This window comes from Eubalaena glacialis, chromosome 17 (assembly GCF_028564815.1).
Source record: "Eubalaena glacialis isolate mEubGla1 chromosome 17, mEubGla1.1.hap2.+ XY, whole genome shotgun sequence".
Taxonomy (NCBI): Eukaryota; Metazoa; Chordata; class Mammalia; order Artiodactyla; family Balaenidae; genus Eubalaena; species Eubalaena glacialis.
In genome coordinates, this window is record NC_083732.1 from 15,389,963 (window position 1) to 15,416,181 (window position 26,219).

Sequence of the window (26,219 nt, forward strand, 5' to 3'; positions counted from 1 at the left end):
ACTTGTTAGCGGAAATGCTTTTACATTTGCTCCTGACACTTCATTCTTTCCCCTGGGTTTTCAGTCCTTTAGAAGAGCTCCCTAATCTTTCTCAGTTCAACTTTTATACAAAAATGAATCCTGCTGTGTGAACAGAATATAGTATTTTTTGATAACTAAAGCTCTTAAGGGAGCTCTGGGCCATTCTGGACCTCACTGATCATCAAGGGGCGATGAATGTAGATGTAGAAATCTGGAGAAAACTGATCTGAATGTCCTCTGAGCCCAGAAAATCCCTTATAAGTGATGTTTGTCTTTATTTGTGTGTGTGTCTGCGCACGCGTGCATGCACTCATGCGTGGGCACACGGAAAAGAAACCCCAGATGTAAGGGCTCTGCTATTAATCATCAAAGATAGGTGAAACGAAAACATTTCCTCTAACTGAGAGATCTGATCAACTGACGTTTCACTGCACTATGCTCAAACATGAAAATTAAAACACTTAAAATGTATTTCTCCCTCCTAAGAGTAGTGAAAAATAGACTTATTTGAGGTTGAAAAATAAAGAAGAATAAATAAATCAGAGATATAAAGATTTATCCCTAGCTCAACACTGATTCAACTGAAATCAGTTTCACATACAATGTGTTGCACTCTTAAAGCAATTGCACTGTTATCATTTATATTACATCTCCAAGCCTCCAACAGTTCAGATGAAATAATCCTTCAGCCTTCATGTTAATATCAGGTCTCTTGCCTTCTCTTTCATTTTTCCCACTACCTTTAGCCATTTTTCTCTCTTCTTACTCTTCCAATCAATTTCTCCCAGGTAATCTTTCCAATGAATGTTTCCACATATCCTAAGTCCTAGCTTCATTCTTTTGCCTTAGATTCATTTTCATGAGAGTATCTCATAAAGTGAGTACTGCAGTTATTACTAGAAGCTACTTTCCAGGCACTGTACTAGGCACACCATCTACATCCCCTCATTTAATCATCACAACCTCTCTCCTAAAAGTTAAGGAACTTGTCCAAGGACACAGGCAGCCCACTGGGGTCACTATACTGTAAGGTCCTTGAGGATGGGATCCCTCTGTGTTCTCATCATGGTTTTTCCAGCACCTGGCACAGTGCCAGGCCCATAGAAGAAGCTTTATAAATATTTGTGCATGGATGGCCAATGGATGGATGGATGCATGAAGAGAAAAAGCAGGAATTTCAACAAGATCTGCCTCCCTCCAAACCTGTACTATATGTCTTACCCAATACATTAAAAGTTGGAGGGGAAAGAATGAGTGCAATAAAAATTCTAAACTATAAGCAGCTTCTCTGTGGACCAGCTCAATCTATATATTGTGGACCTGTATTATGGGCTGCTTCGGTGTATAGCTTACAAAAATTGCTCTGTACACATTGGTTTTAGCTACTCTATGCTGGAGAGAGTAGGGCCTCCGCTGCAGTACCGTGGGGAGGACTGAAAATGATGCACAGACAGCCCCGCTCTGTCCCTGTGCCCAGCTAAGAGTGGGATCTAACAAAGGTCCCAGGCTTCTACCATCACAGCACAGGCCCATACTGAAGGAAAGACTCCAAGTTTATTTGGATTCCCAAAAGCTATACAGATTTTTCAAAGGGTTTTCAGAAAGATTCTCTCCGTTGATCTTTGTAACAATCTGCTAAACCTTGGCAGGGGTAGGGAGTAAGGACTGAGTAAGGACAAATATAGTCATGAGCTCTCAGTCTCCCTCGCCTGGCTGGAATTAGCTTCTTTGCCAGGATAAAGGCAAACTGAGAGAACTGTGTGCCTGTGAAAGACATGAGCAAGGCCTCTGATGCTGCTACAGTACAGGACAGAGTGTAGAGTATGCCAACTTTGGGGTAAGAGAAGGGGAAATACTAATATAAAATACTGATGCATATTTATTTATTGCATACATAATACTCATATTTACTTACATATTCAAACAGAAACAAAAGAGGGAGGAACTAATAAAATGCTACCTGTAGAGGAAGAGAGAGAATTGGAACAAACCAGGATGAAAGCAAGGCTTCTCTGAATGTCCTTTGTTTTATGGTTTTGACTTTCAAATCATATAAATGTCTTACATAATTTTAAAAAACAAATTTAACTTAAAAATAGAAAAATAAAGTAATCCCTAAAAACTGAAAACAAATTAAAGCAAATAAATCTCCACAGCATATCGGGTTGTGGGCATAACCAAACAGAGAAGAATTATTTCAAATAACTAGGTCACAGTATTTTGCAAATCCCTAAGAGACAGCCTATAGACAGAAAGAACCACAAAGATGTCTAAAACTGCATTTCATATTTCATAGTTAGTTAGCAATAACACTGGTAGTTGGTTTGAAACCATTATACATACACACACATACACACACACTTGGATACAGTAATTATGTAAAAGTTATTAGGAAGAAAGATTTTCAGTATTAAAGAGATACAATATCAAAGAAGTTAAGTAATAACCTGTAATCTTACATTTGAAGTGGAAATATCAATATAACTTCATGATTTGTTTTCCTCTTTTTATTAAAAACAAAAAGGCCTAGAAACAATGACAATCTTGTAGCAACGAGCACACCCAGTGCCCAGATGGTGATCTCCAAAGATCACTTTCCTCTAAAAGGAACCAAGACTCCTTGGAGAAGTGTGACTGATCCCAGGTCTAGGGCAGGAAACCATAAAAACTACTGAGGTCACTCCAAATGTTACAGATGCTAGCTTGAAGGGGCTCCCAGTGGCCAAAGACTGAACAACTGGAACATCAAAAAGAATAATGATTGCAGTAGATTAAAGTACATCAAACATATAAAAAGCCATGTGTTCATCATATTTTTTTTAAATTTACTGGTCACTATACCAATTTGCTAGAACAAAATTTTTTACTCTGATAATTGGTAAATAAAGAGAAAGAATCACAAAAGAAATAATAGTTTGGAGAACTGGCCAAACAGGAGGCTGGTCATTTAGGAAACTGACTTAGAGCAATTCAAAGAGAGAGACAGATGGGGAGACAGAGAGACAGAGAGACAGAGACAGAGAGAGATTGATTGATGATGCACTATGTTGTGAACTCTCCTTCCCAACACCTCCTGCCTATCTGCTGCCCTAGAAGATTTCTGCCACTTTACTCCTATGATCAGGACTAAAATAGTCACTCCTTACAATTTCATTTGAATGTATTACTTCTCTTAACAGGTGAGATTTAGCAAAATGCCTTCAAATACCACTCTAAATTAGACTAATACAACGTTTGTTTTAAATCAGAAAATCTAACGAAACTCTTTAATGGGGACTTAAATTTAACACAGTCTTACAACATGAAAAGGGGGAAACCAATTTGTATTGAGCACCTATGACTATACACCAAATGTTTTAAGATATCATCATCCATTTAACTTTTGTCAGTAGCCCTAGGAGAGGATCATTCACATTTTACAAATGAGAAACTGAGAGAGAGTGGTTAAGGGACTTGGCTAAAATCATGCATTTAGTTAAGTGACAGAGCTGGGATTCAAAGAGAAATCCATGGACTACATCACACTCTCCACCTAAAAGAAAAAGAGATCACATGCATGCTGGACATGGTCGAAGTCTGTGGTGATGCACCATTACTAAAAATACCGCAGTGATGAATTGCTCATTAACTATTTCCCTTGTAAGAAAATCATGTAACTCTACAGGGAGATGTAAGAATAAGTTTATTTGGTACTTGTGGCCTTGGGAAAATTATTTAATCTAAGATTTTTCAAGCAGGAAGAAATCATAGAGTTCATTCTAGTCCAAATTATTGTTTTCTAGATTAGAAAACAGACCTGGAGAGAAACAGTGATAAGCCTAAAAGCAGACAATGGGTGAGCGGCATGAGGGCAAAGACACTCTCCACCTTAGCTACCACCGTAGCCCTCGGGGAGCTCTGAGAGGTAAGGTCAGAAGGCCTGAGCCATCCTATGGAATTAAGAGAGTGTGTGTGCAGGTCAAGGTGTGAGATGCATAAATATTGTCACTTTGTAACCATGGATCCGGGGAGTTTGGGGATGGTTTGTCCCAGCTCATCAGCATCATTTATTTTATTTTAATTAATTAATTTATTTTTGGCTGCATTGGGTCTTCGTTGCTTTGCATGGGCTTTCTCTAGTTGCGACAAGTGGGGGCTACTCTTCATTGCGGTGCGTGGGCTTCCATTGCAGTGGCTTCTCTTGTTGTGGAGCACGGGCTCTAGGCGCGCGGGCTTCAGTAGTTGTGGCACGCGGGCTCAGTAGTTGTGGCTCGCGGGCTCTAGAGCGCAGGCTCAGTAGTTGTGGCGCACGGGCTTAGTTGCTCCGTGTCATGTGGGGTCTTCCTGGACCAGGGCTCGAACCCGTGTCCCCTGCATTGGCAGGCGGATTCTTAACCACTGCACCACCAGGGAAGCCCCCAGCATCCTTTAGTGATGACAGTGAGCATGATGGTTCTGTACATGGTGGTGCTAAGACCCCCTGGAGAGTTCTACTATTGAGACTGTACAGAGCAAAAACCTATGTGACCAGCAAAATATAGAAGAAATAAAAATATAAGAAGTATTTTAAAATATAAAAAGTATTTCAAAAATATAAAAAGCTCCAGCTGAGACTCCATGTGGATTCTGCTTCCTGGGTGTTCCCTGCACATGTCACTGGTGCCTGAGATAAGAGAGAAAGTGGGTCCTGCTGCGCCCTTCGGAGACCGCCTGTGGACGCAAAGTCCATTCTTACTTTGTTTGTTTGTTTGTTTGTTTTTGGCTTGCGGGATCTTAGTTCCCCGGCCAGGGATCAAACCCGTGACCCCTGCAGTGGAAGCACGGAGTCCTAACCACTAGACCACCAGGGAAGTCCCAGTCCATTCTTACTTTAATGCTATAGTTGCGTAGTATCCATGTGTAGCAGTTGTCATTTTGGGTCCTCTGAGTCTTCTTAAGCAACTCAACCCTGCTTAACCGCCACCATGAGTGCATTGGCTAAGAACCAGCCACAGGGTAAGCACTCAAACGTGTCTTAAATTAATTGGTCAGTGAACAAACAGAATCTGAGTATCCTGACATACTGTCCACTATAATCTTCTACCGAAGTTCTAATCGGCATTGAAGAAAAACTAATGTAATTCGGTGTGATAAATACCTCTCTGCTCAAAAAAACCTATCATTGTCTCTCTTAGTTCCTAATAGCCTCTGTTTATCTCAAGATTGTTTAACACTACAGAAGGGAGAAGACTCTAGCAGCTGCTGCAGGATGTTGGTTTGCAGGGGACCTTCCTCTTCTCTCGAGTTTAAGTGTGGTGTTCATACATCTCGCAGAGCCAAACCTCATCGCCTGACCTTGGAAATGGCCAGTGATGCTACAGTACATCCACACCTAATACAGTCTATCTGCATTTAAAAGGTTAATTTTAACGTTAAAAAAATCTTTGTATACATTTATGAAATTAGTACAAAATGAATTTTAAAAACTATCTCATAGAAGAACGGGTCTAGAAAAGCTGTTAATGCTCTCAGAAGAATGAAACCAATCAAAGCATGTTCATGCTTCACTTGCATCTAAAGACGCGACAAATCTGAGGCTGCAATTTGAGTTCAGGGGCGTCGCCTTGACTCTCATCAACGACTCGAAATCAGTACTTGAAGACAGGTGGCAAATATTTGGTTAATTAGAAAGCAATAAAAATTACAGTCTATTTTGAAAAATCACACCCCAACCTAATCCCCTTATCTTTTCAAGACACAGAAAAAAAGTATTGGGTTGGCCAAAAATTCATTCAACCCAAACAAACTTTTTGGTCAACCCAGTATCTTGATTATTCTCCAGTGAAAAACAAAATAGAGTTTTCCAAGGCTATTTCCGTTGTAAAGACAAACGAATGGCTAACTCTTCATAATTCTGCACACAAAGGGTGGGATCCCAGGAAAGCCAAGGTGATGCTGAGAGACCACGGTGCTCTAAAAACAAATGTTGTTGACCATGGTTTGGTGGCAAAGTAGAATCTTAGACTATCATTTCTCCAGAAATAGTAAAAAAAGAAAACCCCAAAAAACCCCACAAACTGACTGGAAATTATGACAATAGAGTATGCCTATTAAAGTATTTCAGTAAAAATCACATATGCACATTTATATACTCCAAGGAGTACAAGACTCCAGCCTCCTGGCTCTTACTGTTTGCATGTCTTCAAGCAAGTTATTTAAACCTCTCTGGACCTTTGTTTCCTCATCTGGAAAATGGGCATAACCAATAATACCTACTGCATAGGCATTAGTTACATGGATTAAATGATGTTTTACGTATAAAAATACTCAGCATCTTCTACTTAGCAAACACTCAACAAATATTATCAGTCATTTTATTACCGTCACTATTATTAGAGAGGTTTCATTCTCAGACCTGTTCAAGATGCAGGACTTCAAATGTAAGGTGCTATCATCATCATCATAAATAATTTTATTTCCTAGAATACATGATTAAGTTATATTTTTCAATTTATACTGCTGTACCTATTGAAGTTAGGTAAGCTCCGGAACAAATCATTATTTACTACTTCATTTGATCCTGACAACAACACTGACACAGAGAGAGGGAAGCTATTATCCTCATCAGACAGAAAAAGTTCAGTTTTAGCTGAAGTTCAGGGAGTTAAGTGACCTGCCCAAAGTCACAGAGTTGGTGACCAGCAGGGCAGGGTTCATGACCGCTCCATCTAACTCCTCCTGCAGGGCTTTTCCCGCTATTTCAGGCTTTTCCAAAATATCAACTTCATAATATTTCATTTCACTCAATAAATGTGACCCTGAGTCAGCAGAAAGACCATAAACAGGGAGGGTGCAACGTGACCACAGATCCACTGTTGCACAGAAACGAACACCAGTGGGCTGAAGGTGTTTTAGTGACACACTCATGAGTGTCACCACCTCCTCTCAGGGCACAGGGGCCCCCAATGTGATGACGAGATGAGCCCAGTGATGCTGAAGGTGCCCCCCCAGCAATACCTGAAAGCATGCATCTCTCCACCGCCGCCCAGCCCACCTCCCACCTGATTGCCTTTACAGCCCTCTCATGTCTGTCCGAGGTAAGCTTTTGTGGGGCCGGGGGTGCTGGCTGGAGCCAGAACAAGCCTCAGCCTTCCCTGCTCTTTGCCTTTGTTCAAGTTGGTCCTGCACAGAGAGCAAACGCCTTACCTCCAAACTCCAAACGGTCCAATTCTACTTCTCCATAAAAGCCTGGTTAAAAGCCATTTCCGCCATGACATGCAGTTCAACACCGCCACGCCGCCAGCCAAAATAATCTCTGTGGCCCACAGACTCCATTCATTTATTTAAACAGCTTTTTCTAAACTTATTTTGTAAGCTGTCTCTCTCCTCTTAGATCTGTAAGCAACTTAAGGTCCAGGTTTGAGCCTTTATATCTGCCCCGCCCCGTGTCCACCCACCTACACACACACACACACACACACACACCACACACACACACCCACCACACACACACACACCACACACACACAACACACACAACACACACATACACACAACACACACACACCACACACACACACCACACACACACAACACACACAACACACACATACACACAACACATGCACACACACAACACATGCACACACACATACACACACGGCACACACCACACACACACCACACACACCCACACACCACACACAACCACAACACACGGCACACACCACACACACACACACCACACACACCGCACAACACACACCACACACACACGGCACACACCACACACACACACACACCACACACCACACACACACGGCACAGCACCGTGCCCGGAGTCAGTATTCAATGGCTATGAGAGAGGGCGAGTGAGCAAAGGCCCATCTTTGATACGTGTACGGAGCTTCATCTCTACCATGTAACACAACAGAAGCAAACTGCTATGGAGGGTCAGGTAATTTTTTTAAATGAAGAAAGAACTTTAACTCGAAAACTTTGTCAGAGGAGAAATTTAAACTATTTTTAAATTCATCTTCAGATACATTTCTTAATTCTCCATGTCACTTATGTGCATGGAACGGGGTTTAAATACAAAAGATTAAATTAAATAAGTCCTTAAAAAATACAAATCTCTGCTTAGAGAGTAAGAAGGATTCAATTGATACAAATTCAAAAAATCAAGGTAAGTTTTAAAAAGAGGTATCATCCCTGTTTAATTTTACTGTAATACGACAAGCCACCCTCTACTCTTAATCAATCTGAGTATCTCTTGACTATTATTATTTGTTATCTGTCTGGAAAGGAAGGAAAAAGTCTGTTAGCTGGAAATGAAAGGCCTTTTATCAAAACACCGAAGACTACCAAACACTGTATAAATTGCATTGGCAATGATCAAAAACAAAAAAAGCTGCTGATGACAAAACCAGAATGGCATTGGCACTGTGTGATACTGCTTCTTTTTAACCCAGATGCTGGAACGTGGAATGAACAAATTCCGTGATTTAGTTTTATTCAATCATTTACCCTCTTCACCAAGGAGGCCACACTCAGTGACCACTGCCTTGACCACATCACTGTGGAACTCTGCAGCCAAAGACCCCGGGTCCACAGAAAGTTGTCTATCTAGCCTCTGCCTCAGCCAGTAATTAAGAGATGGCCTTGGTCAATATGGGTTCAATATGCATCAATTCCTACCCAGCTCAGCACTGGACCACAGCCTGGTAACTCTCGAGGTCCAAATGGTGCATCTGGAGGGAAATGGGATGATCCAGAAGGCTCTGCTCCCTAGCCTGGCTGGAACAGCGACACACAGGCTGGACTAAGAGTGATTCCTGATGTGTGTCCTGAAGAACACTGTACATGAGAAAGAATGCCTTAAAGAAGTCAGATTTCATGGTCAAATAAATTTGGGAGAGACTGTACTTTGAACTTTCCTTTGGGAGTTTCACAATGCACATTGGTATATTAAGGGTTATGAAAAGTCCAGCAGCAAAGGACTCTGTAATATTTTGTTTAACTCAGCAAGCCCCAAATTTATTTGACTATGAACCTTCTTTCCAGTAACACCTCTAATACTGAAACTTAGTGTGGGAAATACTGAGACCACATTTGACAGTTACATGGCTTCAGATCTAACAACAAGACAACTCGTGGTTTCCCCGTCCAAGAATTGTTGCTCAACAAAGGTTAGTGTAAGAATTAAACAAAAAATGGGATGTTCAGGATTTCTGACAACCAAATTATAATGTAATCTGTAAATTTTACCTTAATATAAGCAAAACATATATTATTTAAAACCAACAGAAAAGAACAGATTTATAGGTGACAATTACAATGTCCATAGCCGTATACTCTTTATAAAAAGATTTGCTATCATGGACCCACAACCCAATATGTATGTCTTTTTATGGGCAAAATGAAATAGAGAACAAAATGATTACCCAAATAGTTCAACTTCTCTTTCTATCAATACAATAATATAATTTTGTCTGCTAATTTTCAGATAATCCAAGCTTGCTGGGTTTGAATGTGGACGTGGAGGAGAAAAGTGAGAGCCGGCCATTGCAAAAGCTCTTGTAATTCTCCACTTAACTGCTTAAATATACTTTATTAATAAATTGAGCCTTAGGTGGATACAGTCATTTGACCATCTTTGAAATCACTAAGGAAACATCCAGGATATTACATGATATAATACACTGAAAATCCCAATATCTGAGAATTCATGTTCCCACATTTCTGAGCACCCAATTTACTATGGAAAAAAAAAGATTTGAGCACTAAGTATTATGGGTCTAGGTACCAACACAAAACATCATCTAAAACAAAATTCATAGATTGCCTTTCTAACTTCAAGCACCTCCAGTAATGCAATTAAAACCTGTTCACATTTATGAATGGAAAATCCATGAAAATGATCTATATTTCAGATCATCAATTTTTTAAAATTTAACACTTTCAGACTCATGTCAGACCATGAAAAGATTTATTCAGATTTAAGTTTGCCCATTTCATTCTTTTGAACTGAGAACAATAAAAACACAAATATGCAAAGTTCTCCCTTTTCCAAAACACAGTTGGTGAAAATGTTACACTTTAGTACAATCTGAATTGAAGAGAAAACATTCAAAGACTTCCTCCTCCTAAAATCTGAGGTGGGGGAAGATTGCTCTTCATGAACTTGAATTTAACACCTTGATGTTAGAACAAACTTTCTCTTTACTCATTGCATTTTAGTTTAGTGGTCAAAAATGATCATGGTTTCAAGGAGTTCTAACGGCAGTGCCTTACCAGTGTAGATGCTGGCATTGGAAGCTGGAATACCAAACTGTGACTCGATGAACTTGGGAATGAAGGTAATGAAAGCAGTTACAATGGCACTCTCAGCTGTGTATGACAAACTCACAAAAAGGAATGTCATGTTGCTTAAGATCCTGACAGCTGCTCTTGGTAGGTCTATAAAATGACAAAAATGACAAATGAATGTTATAAACAAGGGATGGAGAAGAAAAGAAAATTGAACTGCTTTTGAAATGAACTGGAAATAGCCATTCAGCAATATAGGAAAAATTGATGACTGATTAGAACTCATCCCCTTTATTAAATAGATCTGTGTGTTTTTTTTAGTTTTTCAACTAGGATAAGGAAATTTAATAAAGAATCTAAAAACATACCCATACACAAATATCCTTGTAAGAAATACCCCCAACCTATGACTCCTGTTTCAAAAACTGCTTAAAATAAATGATTTGCATTTTTTATTGACTGAAATAATGGTATTCTTTGTTAAGACTCTGAAGTCTACTAAATGTATAAAGTACCTGCAATATAGTCCTAAATTATAGTTTCCACTTCACCCAACTAACACTTCCCTGAGTAGGCGCACTTCTGAGATGCCAGCTCTCTGGCCTGACACCCACAGCAGAGGAATTGGTACATGATATGGGACATCTGTTCTTCCAGCCTCATTATGAAACAGGAAATAATACAGCTAAAAAGGCATAAGGGATAAGGCCACCAGGTCAGACACTCCCAGGGACTTTGGATTGGGGAACAAACAGAAATGATCTCCAAAGGAGCCAGACAGCCCAGAGGTGTGGGCTCAGTACCTATCCAGCCACCTCTTAAGGAAGAGAGAAAAGTCTCATTTTTGAATCTAGGCATTTATTTCACAGAACTTGCCATACATATGCTTCAAGATGTATGTGCATTTTCATTACAGCATTATTTATAAGAGCAAAAATTTAAGGGGAAAAAAAATGTCCATCAATGGGAAACGTTTACATAAATTATGGCACAGCCATGTAATGAAATACTATGTAGTAGTTAAAAATGAAATGGAGCTTTATGTACTAGCATAAAAGGAACTCCAAGAAATATTTTTGTTAATGAATAAAGCAAGCTGCTGCAGAAATATACATATGCCTGTGTGCATAAATATATATATAATATTTAGGTAAAAAACAAACTAAAACAATGGATTTATATATGGTAGAAGGTATACATTTCAATATATATAATGCCAAGAAATGCTGTGAATGGGAGTAAGATTGGGAAAGAGAAATAAAAAAAGATTCTTGTGAATATACTCTTTTGTATAGTTTGCATGTTTGTCATGTGAATTAACTCACATGTGTGATCTTTACATATCTTCATGGAAAAGGTAAGCTGCATTACTTTTGACATGTGCAGTCTCCCAGTTATCAGAACAGTTACCCCCTTGTGCTACAACAGGGTCTTTCTTATCTCTGTGCTATTAACTGTATTCCCCACAAGTCCGATCGGCAAATGTCAAGCTCATCCATCGAGTCTCGAGATTAATCCCCTCCTGGAGGAAGCTGTCACAGCCCCTCCAGACACACGGAAGTGCTCCTTCTCCGCCCTCCCACCACCCGCTGTTCCTGGCCATCCATACTCATCAGTTCTTTTGTAGCTGCACATGTTTTCCCATCTGCTTCTTTCAAGAGAATGTAAATGCCATGAAGGCAGGACCTTGGTATATCTTTGTATGTCCAGCTCCTGGCACAGATCTGGCATTCAGTGGGCACTCAAAAAATATTCTTGGAATGTATTTATTTATTAACATTTTTGATTACATCACGGCAATAATTTGTACTAAAACAATATCCATATACTTATGAGAAAATGAAGTCTGTTCCAAAGATGCCTGATTTCCTCCTGGGGAGAGAGTTAGGTATTAAGGAAGCATATGTCATAAAATTAAGGGTAGTCCATGTGGTGGTGGACTTAGCAAAACCACAGAAAAATGTGAAGGACCAAATAGATCATCTTTTTTAAAGTGGGGCTCTTTAAAGCTAAAGAATCCTAAAGGGATTTAGATAAGATTATAAACTAAAAATCCCATTAAAAGAAAAATTTAAATGTGAACAAAAGAACAAGGAGGAGATATACAATATTGGCTTTATCCAGCCTATCTGGGAGAGAAATAGTTTGTATGCTTGAATTTTTCAGATAACTGGGCGATTGCCTTTATAAGCGATAAAGCTTTGAATATTTCCTATGTATTAACTGATATTACTGGAAATCCACAGCATAATTTGACATGTTCTTCAACAGATGGAGATTATTCATAATTATGAATAATATCTATATGCTAATTTGTTTTAGCATATATATATATTTTTTTATACAGCAGGTTCTTATTAGTCATCAATTTTATACACATCAGTGTATACATGTCAATCCCAATCGCCCAATTCATCCCACCACCACCACCACCCCCCGCCGCTTTCCCCACTTGGTGTCCATATGTTTGTTCTCTGCATCTGTGTCTCTATTTCTGCCCTGCAAAGCGGTTCATCTGTACCATTTTTCTAGGGTCCACATATATGCATTAATATACGATATTTGTTTTTCTCTTTCTGACTTACTTCACTCTGTATGACAGTCTCTAGATCCATCCACGTCTCAACAAATGACCCAATTTCGTTGCTTTTTATGGCTGAGTAATATTCCATTGTATATATGTACCACATCTTCTTTATCCATTCATCTGTCAACGGGAATTTAGGTTGCTTCCATGACCTGGCTATTGTAAATAGTGCTGCAATGGACATTGGGGTGCATGTGTCTTTTTGAATTATGGTTTTCTCTGGGTATATGCCCAGTAGTGGGATTGCTGGATCATATGGTAATTCTATTTTTTGTTTTTTAAGGAACCTCCATACTGTTCTCCATAGTGGCTGTATCAGTTTACATTCCCACCAACAGTGCAAGAGTGTTCCCTTTTCTCCACACCCTCTCCAGCATTTGTTGTTTGTAGATTTTCTGATGATGCCCATTCTAACTGGTGTGAGGTGATACCTCATTGTAGTTTTGATTTGCATTTCTCTAATAATTAGTGCTGTTGAGCAGATTTTCATGTGCTTCTTGGCCATCTGTATGTCTTATTTGGAGAAATGTCTATTTAGGTCTTCTGCCCATTTTTGGATTGGGTTGTTTGTTTTTTTAATATTGAGCTGCATGAGCTGTTTATATATTTTGGAGATTAATCCTTTGTCTGTTGATTCATTTGCAAATATTTTCTCCCATTCTGAGAGTTGCCTTTTCATCTTGTTTATGGTTTCCTTTGCTGTGCAAAAGCTTTGAAGTTTCATTAGGTCCCATTTGTTTATTTTTGTTTTTATTTCCATTACTCTAGGAGGTGGATCAAAAAAGATCTTGCTGTGATTTATGTCAAAGAGTGTTCTGCCTATGTTTTCCTCTAAGAGTTTTATAGTGTCCAGTCTTACATTTAGGTCTCGAATCCATTTTGAGTTTATTTTTGTGTATGGTGTTAGGGAGTGTTCTAATTTCATTATTTTACATGTAGCTGTCCAGTTTTCCCAGCACCACTTATTGAAGAGACTGTCTTTTCTCCATTGTATATCCTTGCCTCCTTTGTCCTAGATTAGTTGACCACAGGTGCGTGGGTTTATCTCTGGGCTTTCTATCTTGTTCCATTGATCTATGTTTCTGTTTTTGGGCTAGTACCATATTGTCTTGATTACTGTAGCTTTATAGTATAGTCCGAAGTCAGGGAGTCTGATTCCTCCACCTCCGTTTTTTTCCCTCAAGCCTGCTTTGGCTATTCGGGGTCTTTTGTGTCTCCATACATATTTTAAGATTTTTCGTTCTAGTTCCGTAAAAAATGCCATTGGTAATTTGATAGGGATTGCATTGAATCTGTAGATTGCTTTGGGTAGTATAGTCATTTTCACAATGTTGATTCTTCCAATCCAAGAACATGGTGTATCTCTCCATCTGTTGGTATCATCTTTAATTTCTTTCATCAGTGTCTTATAGTTTTCTGCATACAGGTCTTTTGTCTCCCTAGGTAGGTTTATTCCTAGGTATTTTATTCTTTTTGTTGCAATGGTAAATGGGAGTGTTTCCATAATTTCTCTTTCAGATTTTTCATCATTAGTGTATAGGAATACAAGAGATTTCTGTGCATTAATTTTGTATCCTGCAACTTTACCAAATTCATTGATTAGCTCTAGTAGTTTTCTGGTGGCATCTTTAGAATTCTCTATGTATAGTATCATGTCATCTGCAAACAGTGACAGTTTCAGTTTTTCTTTTCCAATTTGTATTCCTTTTATTTCTTTTTCTTCTCTGATTGCCGTGGCTAGGACTTCCAAAACTATGTTGAATAATAGTGGTGAGAGTGGACATCATTGTCTTGTTCCTGATCTTAGAGGAAATGGTTTCAGTTTTTCACCATTGAGAATGATGTTTGCTGTGGGTTTCTCGTATATGGCCTTTATTATGTTGAGGTAGGTTCCCTCTATGCCCACTTTCTGGAGAGTTTTTATCATAAATGGGTGTTGAATTTTGTCAAAAGCTTTTTCTGCATCTATTGAGATGATCATATGGTTTTTATTCTTCAATTTGTTAATATGGTGTATCACATTGATTGATTTGCGTATACTGAAGAATCCTTGCATCCCTGGGATACATCCCACTTGATCATGGTGTATGATCTTTTTAATGTGTTGTTGGATTCTGTTTGCTAGTATTTTGTTGAGGATTTTTGCATCTATATTCATCAGTAATATTGGTCTGTAATTTTCTTTTTTTGTAGTATCTTTGTCTGGTTTTGGTATGAGGGTGATGGTGGCCTCATAGAATGAGTTTGGGAGTGTTCCTTCCTCTGCAATTTTTTGGAAGAGTTTGAGAAGGATGGGTGTTAGCTCTTCTCTAGATATTTGATAGAATTCACCTGTGAAGCCATCTGGTCCTGGACTTTTGTTTGTTGGAAGATTTTTAATCACAGTTTCAATTTCACTGCTTGTGATTGGTCTGTTCATATTTTCTATTTCTTCCTGGTTCAGTCTTGGAAGGTTATACCTTTCTAAGAATTTGTCCATTTCTTCCAGATTGTCCATTTTATTGGCATAGAGTTGCTTGTAGTAATCTCTTAGGATGCTTTGTATTTCTGCGGTGTCTGTTGTAACTTCTCCTTTTTCATTTCTAATTTTATTGATTTGAGTCCTCTCCCTCTTTTTCTTGATGAGTCTGGTTAATGGTTTATCAATGGTTTGTTCATCTTCTCAAAGAACCAGCTTTTAGTTTTACTGATCTTTGCTATTGTTTTCTTTGTTTCTATTTCATTTATTTCTGCTCTGATCTTTCTTTCCTTCTGCTAACTTTGGGGGTTTTTTTTGTTCTTCCTTCTCTAGTTCCTTTAGGTGTAAGGTTAGATTGTTTATTTGAGATTTTTCTTGTTTCTTGAGGTAGGCTTGTATAGCTATAAACTTCCCTCTTAGAACTGCTTTTGCTGCATCCCATAGGTTTTGGATCGTCGTGTTTTCATTGTCATTTGTCTCTAGGTATTTTTTGATTTCCTCTTTGATTTCTTCAGTGATCTCTTGGTTATTTAGTAACGTACTGTTTAGCCTCCACGTGTTTGTGTTTTTTAAGTTTTTTTCCCTGTATTTCATTTCTAATCTCATAGCATTGTGGTCAGAAAAGATGCTTGATATGATTTCAATTTTCTTAAATTTACTGAGGCTTGATTTGTGACCCAAGATGTGATCTATCCTGGAGAATGTTCCGTGTGCACTTGAGAAGAAAGTGTAATCTGCTGTTTTTGGATGGAATGTCCTATAAATATCAATTAAATCTATCTGATCTATTGTGTCATTTAAAGCTTCTGTTTCCTTATTTATTTTCATTTTGGATGATCTGTCCATTGGTGTAAGTGAGGTGTTAAAGTCCCCCACTATTATTGTGTTACTGTCGATTTCCTCTTTTATAGCTGTTAGCAGTTGCCTTATGTACTGAGGTGCTCCTATGTTGGGTGCATATATATTTATAACTGTTATATCTTCCTCTTGGATTGACCCCCTGATCATTATGTAGTGTCCTTCCTTGTCTCTTGTAACATTCTTTATTTTAAAGTCTATTTTATCTGATATGAGTATTGCTACTCCAGCTTTCTTTTGATTGCCATTTGCATGGAATATCTTTTTCCATCCCCTCACTTTCAGTCTGAATGTGTCCCTTGGTCTGAAGTGGGTCTCTTGTAGACAGCATATATATGGGTCTTGTTTTTGTATCCATTCAGCAAGCCTGTGTCTTTTGGTTGGAGCATTTAATCCATTCACGTTTAGGGTAATTATCGATATGTATGCTCCTATTACCATTTTCTTAATTGTTTTGGGTTTGTTTTTGTAGGTCCTTTTCTTCTCTTGTGTTTCCCACTTAGAGAACTTCCTTTAGCATTTGTTGTAGAGCTGGTTTGGTGGTGCTGAATTCTTTTAGCTTTTGCTTGTCTGTAAAGCTTTTGATTTCTGCATCGAATCTGAATGAGATCCTTGCCAGGTACAGTAATCTTGGTTGTAGGTTCTTCCCTTTCATCACTTTAAGTATAACATGCCACTCCCTTCTGGCTTGTAGTGTTTCTGCTGAGAAATCAGCTGTTAACCTTATGGGAGTTCCCTTGTATGTTATTTGTCATTTTTCTCTTGCTGCTTTTAATAATTTTTCTTTGTCTTTAATTTTTGCCAATTTGATTACTATGTGTCTCGGCGTGTTTCTCCTTGGGTTTATCCTGTATGGGACTCTCTGCGCTTCCTGGACTTGCGTGGCTATTTCCTTTCCCATGTTAGGGAAGTTTTCGACTATAATCTCTTTATTTTCTTGGGTCCTTTCTCTCTCTCTTCTCCTTCTGGCACTCCTATAATGCGAATGTTGTTGTGTTTAATGTTGTCACAGAGGTCTCTTAGGCTGTCTTCATTTCTTTTCATTCTTTTTTCTTTATTCTGTTCCGCAGCAGTGAATTCCACCATTCTGTCTTCCAGGTCACTTATCCGTTCTTCTGCCTCAGTTATTCTGCTATTGATTCCTTCTAGTGTAGTTTCATTTCAGTTATTGTATTGTTCATCTCTGTTTGTTTGTTCTTTAATTGTTCTAGGTCTTTGTTAAACATTTCTTGCATCTTCTCGATCTTTGCCTCCATTCTTTTTCCGAGGTCCTGGATCATCTTCACTATCATTATACTGAATTCTTTTTCTGGAAGGTTGCCTATCTCCACTTCATTTAGTTGTTTTTCTGGGGTTTGATCTTGTTCCTTCATCTGGTACATAGCCCTCTGCATTTTCATCTTGTCTATCTTTCTGTGAATGTGGTTTTTGTTCCACAGGCTGCAGGATTATAGTTCTTCTTGCTTCTGCTCTAGTACATTTTTTAACTTTCCATTTATTTTCTGATATTTTTCTGGTTGCAAGAAAATTCCTTCCCCGCGATATGTTGTTTGTATTTGTTTTTACCTGCTGATATCTTATTTCCACATCCACTTTAAGTTTCTTCTACAGAGCCCTTTTAAAGTAGACATAAGCTTTCAATCTTGTTCTTTTGTCATCATTTTTTAATTTATTTTTATTTCTATTTTTCTTAAATTTTTAAATTTATTTTTGGCTGTGTTGGGTCTTCGTTGCTGCACGCAGGCTTTCTCTAGTTGTGGTGAGTGGAGGCTACTCTTCCGTGTGGTGCGCGGGTTTCTCACTGTGGTGGCTTCTCTTATTATGGAGCACGGGCTCTAGGGGCACGGGCTTCAGTAGTTGCATCACGTGGGCTCAGTAGTTGTGGTGCGCGGGCTTCAGTAGTTGTGGCACACGGGCTGAATTGCTCCGCGGCACATGGGGTCTTCCCAGACCAGGCATTGAACCCGTGTCCCCTGCATTGGCAGGCGGATTCTTAACCACTGCGCCACCAGGGAAGTCCCAGTCATCCATTTTTTAAAAATAAATTAGCAATTAATAAAATTAACTTTTCTGTTCATGTACAGTTCTATGGATTTGGGGAGGCGGTGGTTACTTTTATTTTTATTTTTTAATTCTTATTGGAGTATAGCATGTTTTTAAATTAAACTGAGAGTAGGATGAGGGGAGTGTTTGGTTTATTATTATATAAAACAGATGAATTATTATTACTATAAAGTTGTTGACTAGATTTTATTACCTGGAAACGTACATTTATACCCAGGTATAAATTATAAACATTAAGTACCAACCAAACATACTGACCCCTATTAATACTTTTTATAATTTTCCTGACATAGATATTTTTTGGAAATAATATCTCTTCTTGTGGAAAAAAAAAAAAGGATTTATCTGAAGTTTAGTGCCCATTCAGTTTATTTTCCTTATGTTTAAATGAAAATAAACACCTTTTTAAAAATAATTTTTTGAGGTGAAGTTCACATAACATAAATTTAACTATTTTAAAGTCAACAATTCAGTGACATTTAGTACATTCACAACGGTATGCAATCACCACCTCTGTCCAGTTTCAAAATATACTTTTTCATTATAAAAAAATTTAATCATTTATGTTCAGGGATGAGGTTGGAATTCACCTTTATTTTATTTTTTATATTTTTAAATACTTTCTAAATTTTCAACCATGAACATGCATTGCTTTTATATCCCACGCCCCCCCCCAAAAAAAACACTTCAAATTTAAAAGGATGCAGCAATATGTCATCCTCCTAGAGAAGTCCTCCCTGACTCAGGCCGCTAACTTAGGAATTCCTTCCTCCTTTTTCTTCAACTGCCTCAGAAGGTATATACCTCCATTTTAAGACTTACATTTTATTATGCCTATTTTCCTTTCTAGCTCCCTTTGAGGCAAGAACTGTAACTTTTCATATATGTATCCTGAATTCTTCATCCTGTAGTAGTTGCTTAATAAAGATATTTGTGAAAGAGGAAAAGAAGCAAAGAAAGAGAAATTTTCTTAAGATAGACATTGCCAGCCATCTATCTCAATAATTAGAATGATACTTGGGAACCAGTCTAGTCCTTTCCTGAAAGTCTTAGGTAATGCCAATTTCTTCAATCGAAGTAAAATTTGAGGGAAATATCAACTGAACAAGCAAAGAAAGGTGGCTTAAGTGAACTAAGTCAAACCAGGCACAGAATTCCCATTGGGCAAAGACAAGGAGACCATGGGTAAAAATGGAAACACCAGAGTGGAGGGTCATTGTTATGTAGAATGTGGAGATCTTTATAAAATAACATGATGCCAAAATACAGGGCTGAACCTAAGCCTCAGCCTCAAGGGCTTGGGAAAGGCCCTCCAGAGGATGGGGAGAGGGAAAGTCGTGGAAAGAAAGGCAGTGGGAGCTCCATATAATAATTATAGTGGAATCGGGCCAGGTAAGAGTGTATCTCTGGCTGCAATACAGAAGCTTCTTTTTTCCCATAAGCTTTACAGTAATCACTTTTTCTCTGTATTTTATAATGTTTTGACATCTTAAAAAGCTTGCTGGCTGGGGAGAGACTGGACCACCAGTGCTTAGATATAGCAAGGGCTCAGCTGGGAGCACATCTTTTATATGGAAACCAACCAATCCTGAGTTTATATGATCAACCACCTTGTTATCTAATTCTCACACACCAAGCCAGTATTTCCCCTGCCCTAAACCACCCAGACAACTAGAAACCACCCCTACAGCCCAGAGTCTGCTGGAATCACTCAGACTAGCCAGTGGTAAGCTGTTTACTCTGTCCTGCCTTGTCTTTCCCATGGAAACCCCAATAAGGGCTCTGGCCTTGGCTTTCCCCTCACTCCTGTCTTTTGTTTCCTGACCAGAACCTGGTGCTTCCCCTGTGGCCCCATACGGCATGGTGTGCCCCCTTCTCTTGGGAAATGTAAGTAACAAATTCTTCTTTCAATGGCATTGACCTCTCCATACCATCACTCAGTCACCTCCATAAATTAAAATCCTGGAATCGCTTTCTTTAACATCTCTCCACGAAATTTCCTCTACCTCCAATCTTTTAGTTCTTATTATTTATATACTTTTAAGCCTTCAGATGCATCAAAAAGCTGGTGGAAACATACCATCACCATGCAGTGAAAACCTCAATAACCTCCTTTATGGTCTGTAAATCTTGCACCCTCTTGTATATTTCATGGACATGTAGCAGATACAACTTTATGATGCGTATTACAAAGGAGCATCAAACTATTTTTAGTCACGTCTTCCTGTAAAAGCAAAACCAAAGTTGCTCTTCGCATGTAACATGGACAACACAGGACCCCAAGTGCCCCCATTTCCTGCCCATTTTCTTTGGAACTAATGATGTCCCTGGGTTCCCCAATCACAAGTCCCCATTAAAGTATTCCAGTTTCTTCCCCCACCCCACAGCATACTGACAAATGGCGTTCCCTGTTTGCCAGTAAAAGAGCATAAGGAACTGGATGACCCTGGCACACCACAGTCACCTCTGGGCGAGCACACAGAGCTCCTGAACCACTTACCTGCCGACAGTGGACAGAAACGGCGGCCACTGGGGCCCCAAATACATTATTAGTGGTTACTGGCCACAGTACAATCCTGCTTGTTTAAATCTAATGAGTATTTATATATATTTCTAAGTAGATACTACTCTGATGAGTAGTAGTCCCACAGTTAATTTGCACTGAGTATTTAAAAAGTGTTTTCTTTTTTAGGAATTCTTTGCCATGCCTGTTACCATTTACATTTTGCCTCTTAAGCTGAAGGTACAACAAAATAAATGTAAAAGAGAAATGAAACAAAGAAATAGATATAGAGAAGATGAGACGAATGGATAAAGATGTGGCATATGTTTACAATGGAACACTACTCAGCCATGAAAAGGAATGAGATTCTGCCATTTGCAGCAACATGGATGGACCTAGAGGGTATTATTCTTAGTAAAATAAGTCAGACGGAGAAAGACAAATACTCTGTAATCACTTATATGTGGAATCTAAAGAGTAAAACAAAAAAATGCATATAGCAAAACAGAAACAGACTCACAGATACAGAGAACAAACCACTGGTTACCAGTGGGAATAGGAAAGGGGGCAGGGGCAAGATAGGTATATGGGATTAAGAGATACAAACTACTGTGTATAAAATAAATAAGCAACAAGGATATATTATGCAGCACAGGGAAATATAGCTATTATTTTGTAATAACTTTAAATGGAGTATAATCTATAAAGATATTGAATCACTATATTGCACACACAAAACTAATGTAATATTGTAAATCAACTATATCAATACTTCAATTAAAAAAAGAAAAATAAATTCATCATATTTCCTTGAAAAAAAAGAAATAGAGAAGATGTAAATAGAGCAGAACGTCAAAGCCAGAGAAAAGAATTAAATATTTCTATGAGATTCTTCCTGGGCTTCAAATTTGACCCTCAGTTTCCTGGCCACCAAAGCAGAAAGTTGTATAATCATCATTAGCAGAAACATTCTCATTTCCTTGTGGAAAACAAAGCTTTTCTTAACTATGTTCTAGAGCAGTGATTCTCACAGTGTGGTCCTTGGACCATCAGTATCAGTATCACCTGGGAACTTGCTAAAATGCAGATTCTCAGGCCACATCTCAGGCTTCCTGAATCAGACACTCTGGGCTGGGGTCCAGCACTCTGGGTTTTCAGAGGCCCGTGTGGTGCTTCCTAGGTAGGCAAAGTGTGAGAACTCTGTTCTCAAGAAATAGGTTTTATATAAAGACCACTGAGCAATGCTCTTATGGCAAATATGGGGAATTCAAGCAACAGCTTTCAGCAGAAGCTGCAAACCTAAAGCTAAAGTGCAATTCAGCAAAAGAGCAAAGGCAAAACACAAGAGGCTAAGATGGCATGTCCCAGGCACGTGGCTTTTGGTGATCTCTCTTTGCTGAGTCAAGTATTGCCTCTAACATATTCAATGCTATACTAGGTTTTAAAACACCTAGCAAAGAGCCACATGCAATGGTTCTTTGTTCTTAGGCAACTCAAATTCAGAATTGATTCCCTCTGCCCCTCTATTCCTCTCTCCATCATCTGAGGTTGAAACCCTGAAACCGACTTTGGTACCTCCCTCCCCATCATTCCCATAGCAGTTGCCACATTCTATAGACACAACCTCTTCCTTCCCTCCTCATCATTCAATAATTCATTCTTCAAATATTTGCTGAGTATCTACTAGATGGTGGGAATTTATCAGGGAACATGACGGACAAAAATTCCTTGCCTTCATGGAGCTTACTTTCTCATTACTGAGACTATAAATAAGATAAGTAAAATACATTGTATACTACATAGTGATGAGTGCTAAGGAGAAAAATAAAGGAGAGAAAGAGATAAGCTTTGGAGAGGAAGGTAGAAATTTTTAAATAGGGTGGCCAAGCAAGGCCTCATTGAAAAGGGACCATTTGAGTAATACCCTGAAGGAAGCGAGAGGGTGTGGGAGAGAGCATTCCCTGCACAGGAAAGGCAAGTGCAAAGGCCCTGAGGTGAGAGTGTGCTGGCGGATTTGAGGACCAGTGATGAGCCCAATGTGGTTGAAGTAGAATGAACAAATGGGACTGCAAGAAGGATATGGGGGCAGGCAGGTAACCAGGGGTTAGACTGGGAGACCACAAAAGCTTTAAGCAGAGGAGTGGCATTTCAACAGGATCCTTCTGGCTGCAGAGTTGAAAGCTACTGAAAGGGGACAAGGAGGGAATTCCCCGGCGGTCCAGTGGTTAGGGCTCTGCGTTTCCATTTCAGGGGGCATGGGTTAGACCCTGGTCAGGGAGCTAAGATCCCATCCCAGCATGGCCAAAAAAAAAAAAAACCAATTTAGCACGCTACTGTCCTTTCCATCTGTACTAAGCAAAACCATCATCACCTCTCTCGGGCTCTGTCGTTAGCTTTCTAGCTGGGCGCCCTCCTTCCATTCCACTCCCTTCCCTCCCTAATCTACCTAATGGAGTGCTTGCCGAAGGCTGCTCAAACCTCCCCACTGCCCATTTGGGCCAAACTCAGTTAAGGTTAGAACTCTCTACGCACAATATGGTCCCACCTTACCCTCCCAACCTTACCTCCCAGGCTTCCACCATGCACATCCAACACACCAACCACAATACACTCGCTCAGCATTTTCAAATACGTCACCCCAGTCTGACCTTCTTGCCTTTGCTCTCTCTGACTGGAATACCCACACCATCCCACCTCCATCTACTGACATTCTCCCAGTCTTCCAAGGTCCATCACAAATCCCACCTCCTCCATGAAACCTTTCCTGATCCCCCAACTAGATGTTCCCTCGCCTGCCTCTGACTCTCACACCATCTTCCTTTCTGGCCATTAGCATATTTCCATCTGTACTTGTCCTGTCTCCCTCAATGGACTATAAGCTCTCTGAGGGCAAACCATGGCTCACTCATCTTCCTATCTGCCACAGCCTGGAGGACAGCAGCTTCTACAGAGTGAATAGTCATTGAATTAAATGATGACAACATCACCCTCTAGTGATCAATACTCTATAACTTCCAATAGTCTCTTTAAATCAGTGCATCACCTCAGAGTAGCTATTTTACTTAGGATGATACATATATTCTACTTGAACACAAACAAAAGTCTAGCAGAGAAAGTCTGTTATACTTTATGCTAGTTAATAATGCCAAGTAATGAAGCTTAAAAGGTTAAAAGTGGACACAAAAATAAACATTTTCTTACGATTAACTGCTACCAAAAGCTTTCTGTTTAGAAAAATATCCAGTTAGAGTTAGAAGACTTTTTAAATGCTGGACCTCAAACCTCAGGAAAATTGATCCACTTAAATATTTTAACCGTTTATTTTTATGGGTAAGATGTTGAAGCAATCAATGCTAATCTCTTTATGGGAAGGGGATGCAGACACACTAAAAATTCTACTTTCTCCTTTGTGGTGTTTTAAAACAGTCTTATTCCTGCATAATTTATAATAAGAATCTAGAAACACTGAGTCAGATTTTCCCAATGTCTATCATTAAAATGTGGAGGCAGAGGGTAGAAAGTGTAGTGTATTTTCTTCTTGCATTCTCTGCAATAAAACTTCTCAAAGAGCACCATTCTGTATGGCCTAAATCATTTTTGTTTTTAGGAACTAAAAAATACTAACTTGGCCACCTTTCCACCTTCTCTTTGAAGAAGCTAATATTGATGTACAGATTTCAAATATAAAATAAAGACTAAAAGGAGCCTTACTCCAAAAAACAGGACAAGGAAAAAGAAGATCTGGGAATCAAACTCAGATTTAACTCAAAATGAAATCTTAGCAACCACTCTTTCATTCAAGACCTAAATAATGAATCTCAGCTTTGTAATACAAATTATGTCAGTGATGGAATGATTCCCAGAGATTTAATTGATCCTTTTGAAAATCAGATTAAATATTAGACTGCCATTTCCTATAGGTGAAGGTATTAGAAACCAAAATGTGCAAGATATATATGAATTAATTTTAAATATTATATTTGAACATTATTCCAATGTCATCAATATCACTTGAATAATTTTTAGCAAAACATTTTCACTTTATATTCCCATTTTTAGCAAGACATTTTCATTTTATATTCCCATTTAAACAGGATTCCTTTCTAACAAAAGAAAGTGTCTCTGGAAGTTCCAGTCTAGATACAATTAGAGAATCCAGTGCAAGTAGAAGTAATAAAATAAACCAGCTCTGCGTCCTAATCAGGAAGGTTCACTGCCGAAGTAAGATCTGTCATCATAATTAAGGCATAGAGTGAAAAAGTTGAGAATTTATCAGAAATACTGACAAGAAAACCAGAATGAAAATGGATTTTATAAACCAACTACCCATCACTGTCAAAAGACTCCTCTTATTCTTTCCTCTAAAAGAAAATATCCTGAACCATCAAATTGAATATAGAAAAGATGGAGAAGAACAATCCTTAGCAGTACAAGAACACATCCAATAAAATAGTACATAGATTCAATTCTGAAAAATAATTTTAAAATCCCATGATGGCTTTTACCGCTTTTGAACCTGCCTGCCTAAGTGAGGTTTCCCCCAAAAGCAGGAGTTGAGTTAAGGATTCAAGTCCAAACAGTTTATTTGGGAGATTCAGGAAACACTGGATGGGAGTGTGGGCGTGATGCACAAGAAGAAAGGGTGGCTTACAAAGGATGTAGAAACATACCTCAGGATTGTCTCACCCACGAGGGGATGGAGCTGGGATGTTTATCAGCCATTGGTTAAGATGGCTTTAGGCGTGGGAGGCCAGGGTGTTAATTCCTTGGCACTTGAAGTCGGCAGGAGTCAAGCACCTTCCCAGCCTACAGAGAAGACCTTCAGGCAAAAGAAGACCCACAGACCTTCAGGAGGTCCTCCACCTTGACAACAGGAAGGTCCCACAGTACAGATGGGGCACTGAAAGCATTGTCCACACTGGCTCCTCCAAGGACTTCATTCCCATCAATGGTTGTGTCCGCTGTTGGTATTTCATATCAGTCTTCTCTCTCCCTTTTCTCTACTATCCAACAGAGCATATATTCCACATTCGAGCCATCTACCTCTAAGCTATAAAATATACCATTTTAGCTTAGCCTTTATTTCCCCCCTTGAGTCTACTTTATATTCTCTGTAAGTTAAAACTCTTAGCCTATTCCTATGTTGTAAATTTTTTAACATCAACTTTGCTCTCAACTGGGTTGTTTAAAAAAAAAAGTCACTCCCTTGGTAGTATTATGGTCCATCATGCATCCACGAAAAATGATGGACTGGTCCACAGGGTAAGAGCTACCATCCAGAGAATCTTTTATGTTATGAGAGCAGAAGATGTAATTTTGGCAGTTCCAAAAGTACACATTGTCCCAAAATAATGAGGAGGGAGCGGGGAAGGCAAATCTAAAACTTAACTGGGAAGAAGCATTTCCAATGAAATGTCACTTCACTGCTTTGAACAAATATAGTCTTTAAAAATAGTCCAATC

General features: G+C 38.9%; 1 protein-coding gene across 1 annotated transcript in view; it reads right to left on the reverse strand.

Moving 5' to 3' along the window:
• The window catches only part of SLCO5A1 (solute carrier organic anion transporter family member 5A1), a 122,577-nt gene that overhangs the window by 40,993 nt on the left and 55,365 nt on the right, over positions 1-26,219 (reverse strand). The window contains exon 4 of the mRNA XM_061171935.1: positions 10,273-10,437. Coding sequence (XP_061027918.1) covers positions 10,273-10,437 — 165 coding nt within the window. The remainder of the gene's footprint in view (positions 1-10,272; positions 10,438-26,219) is intronic.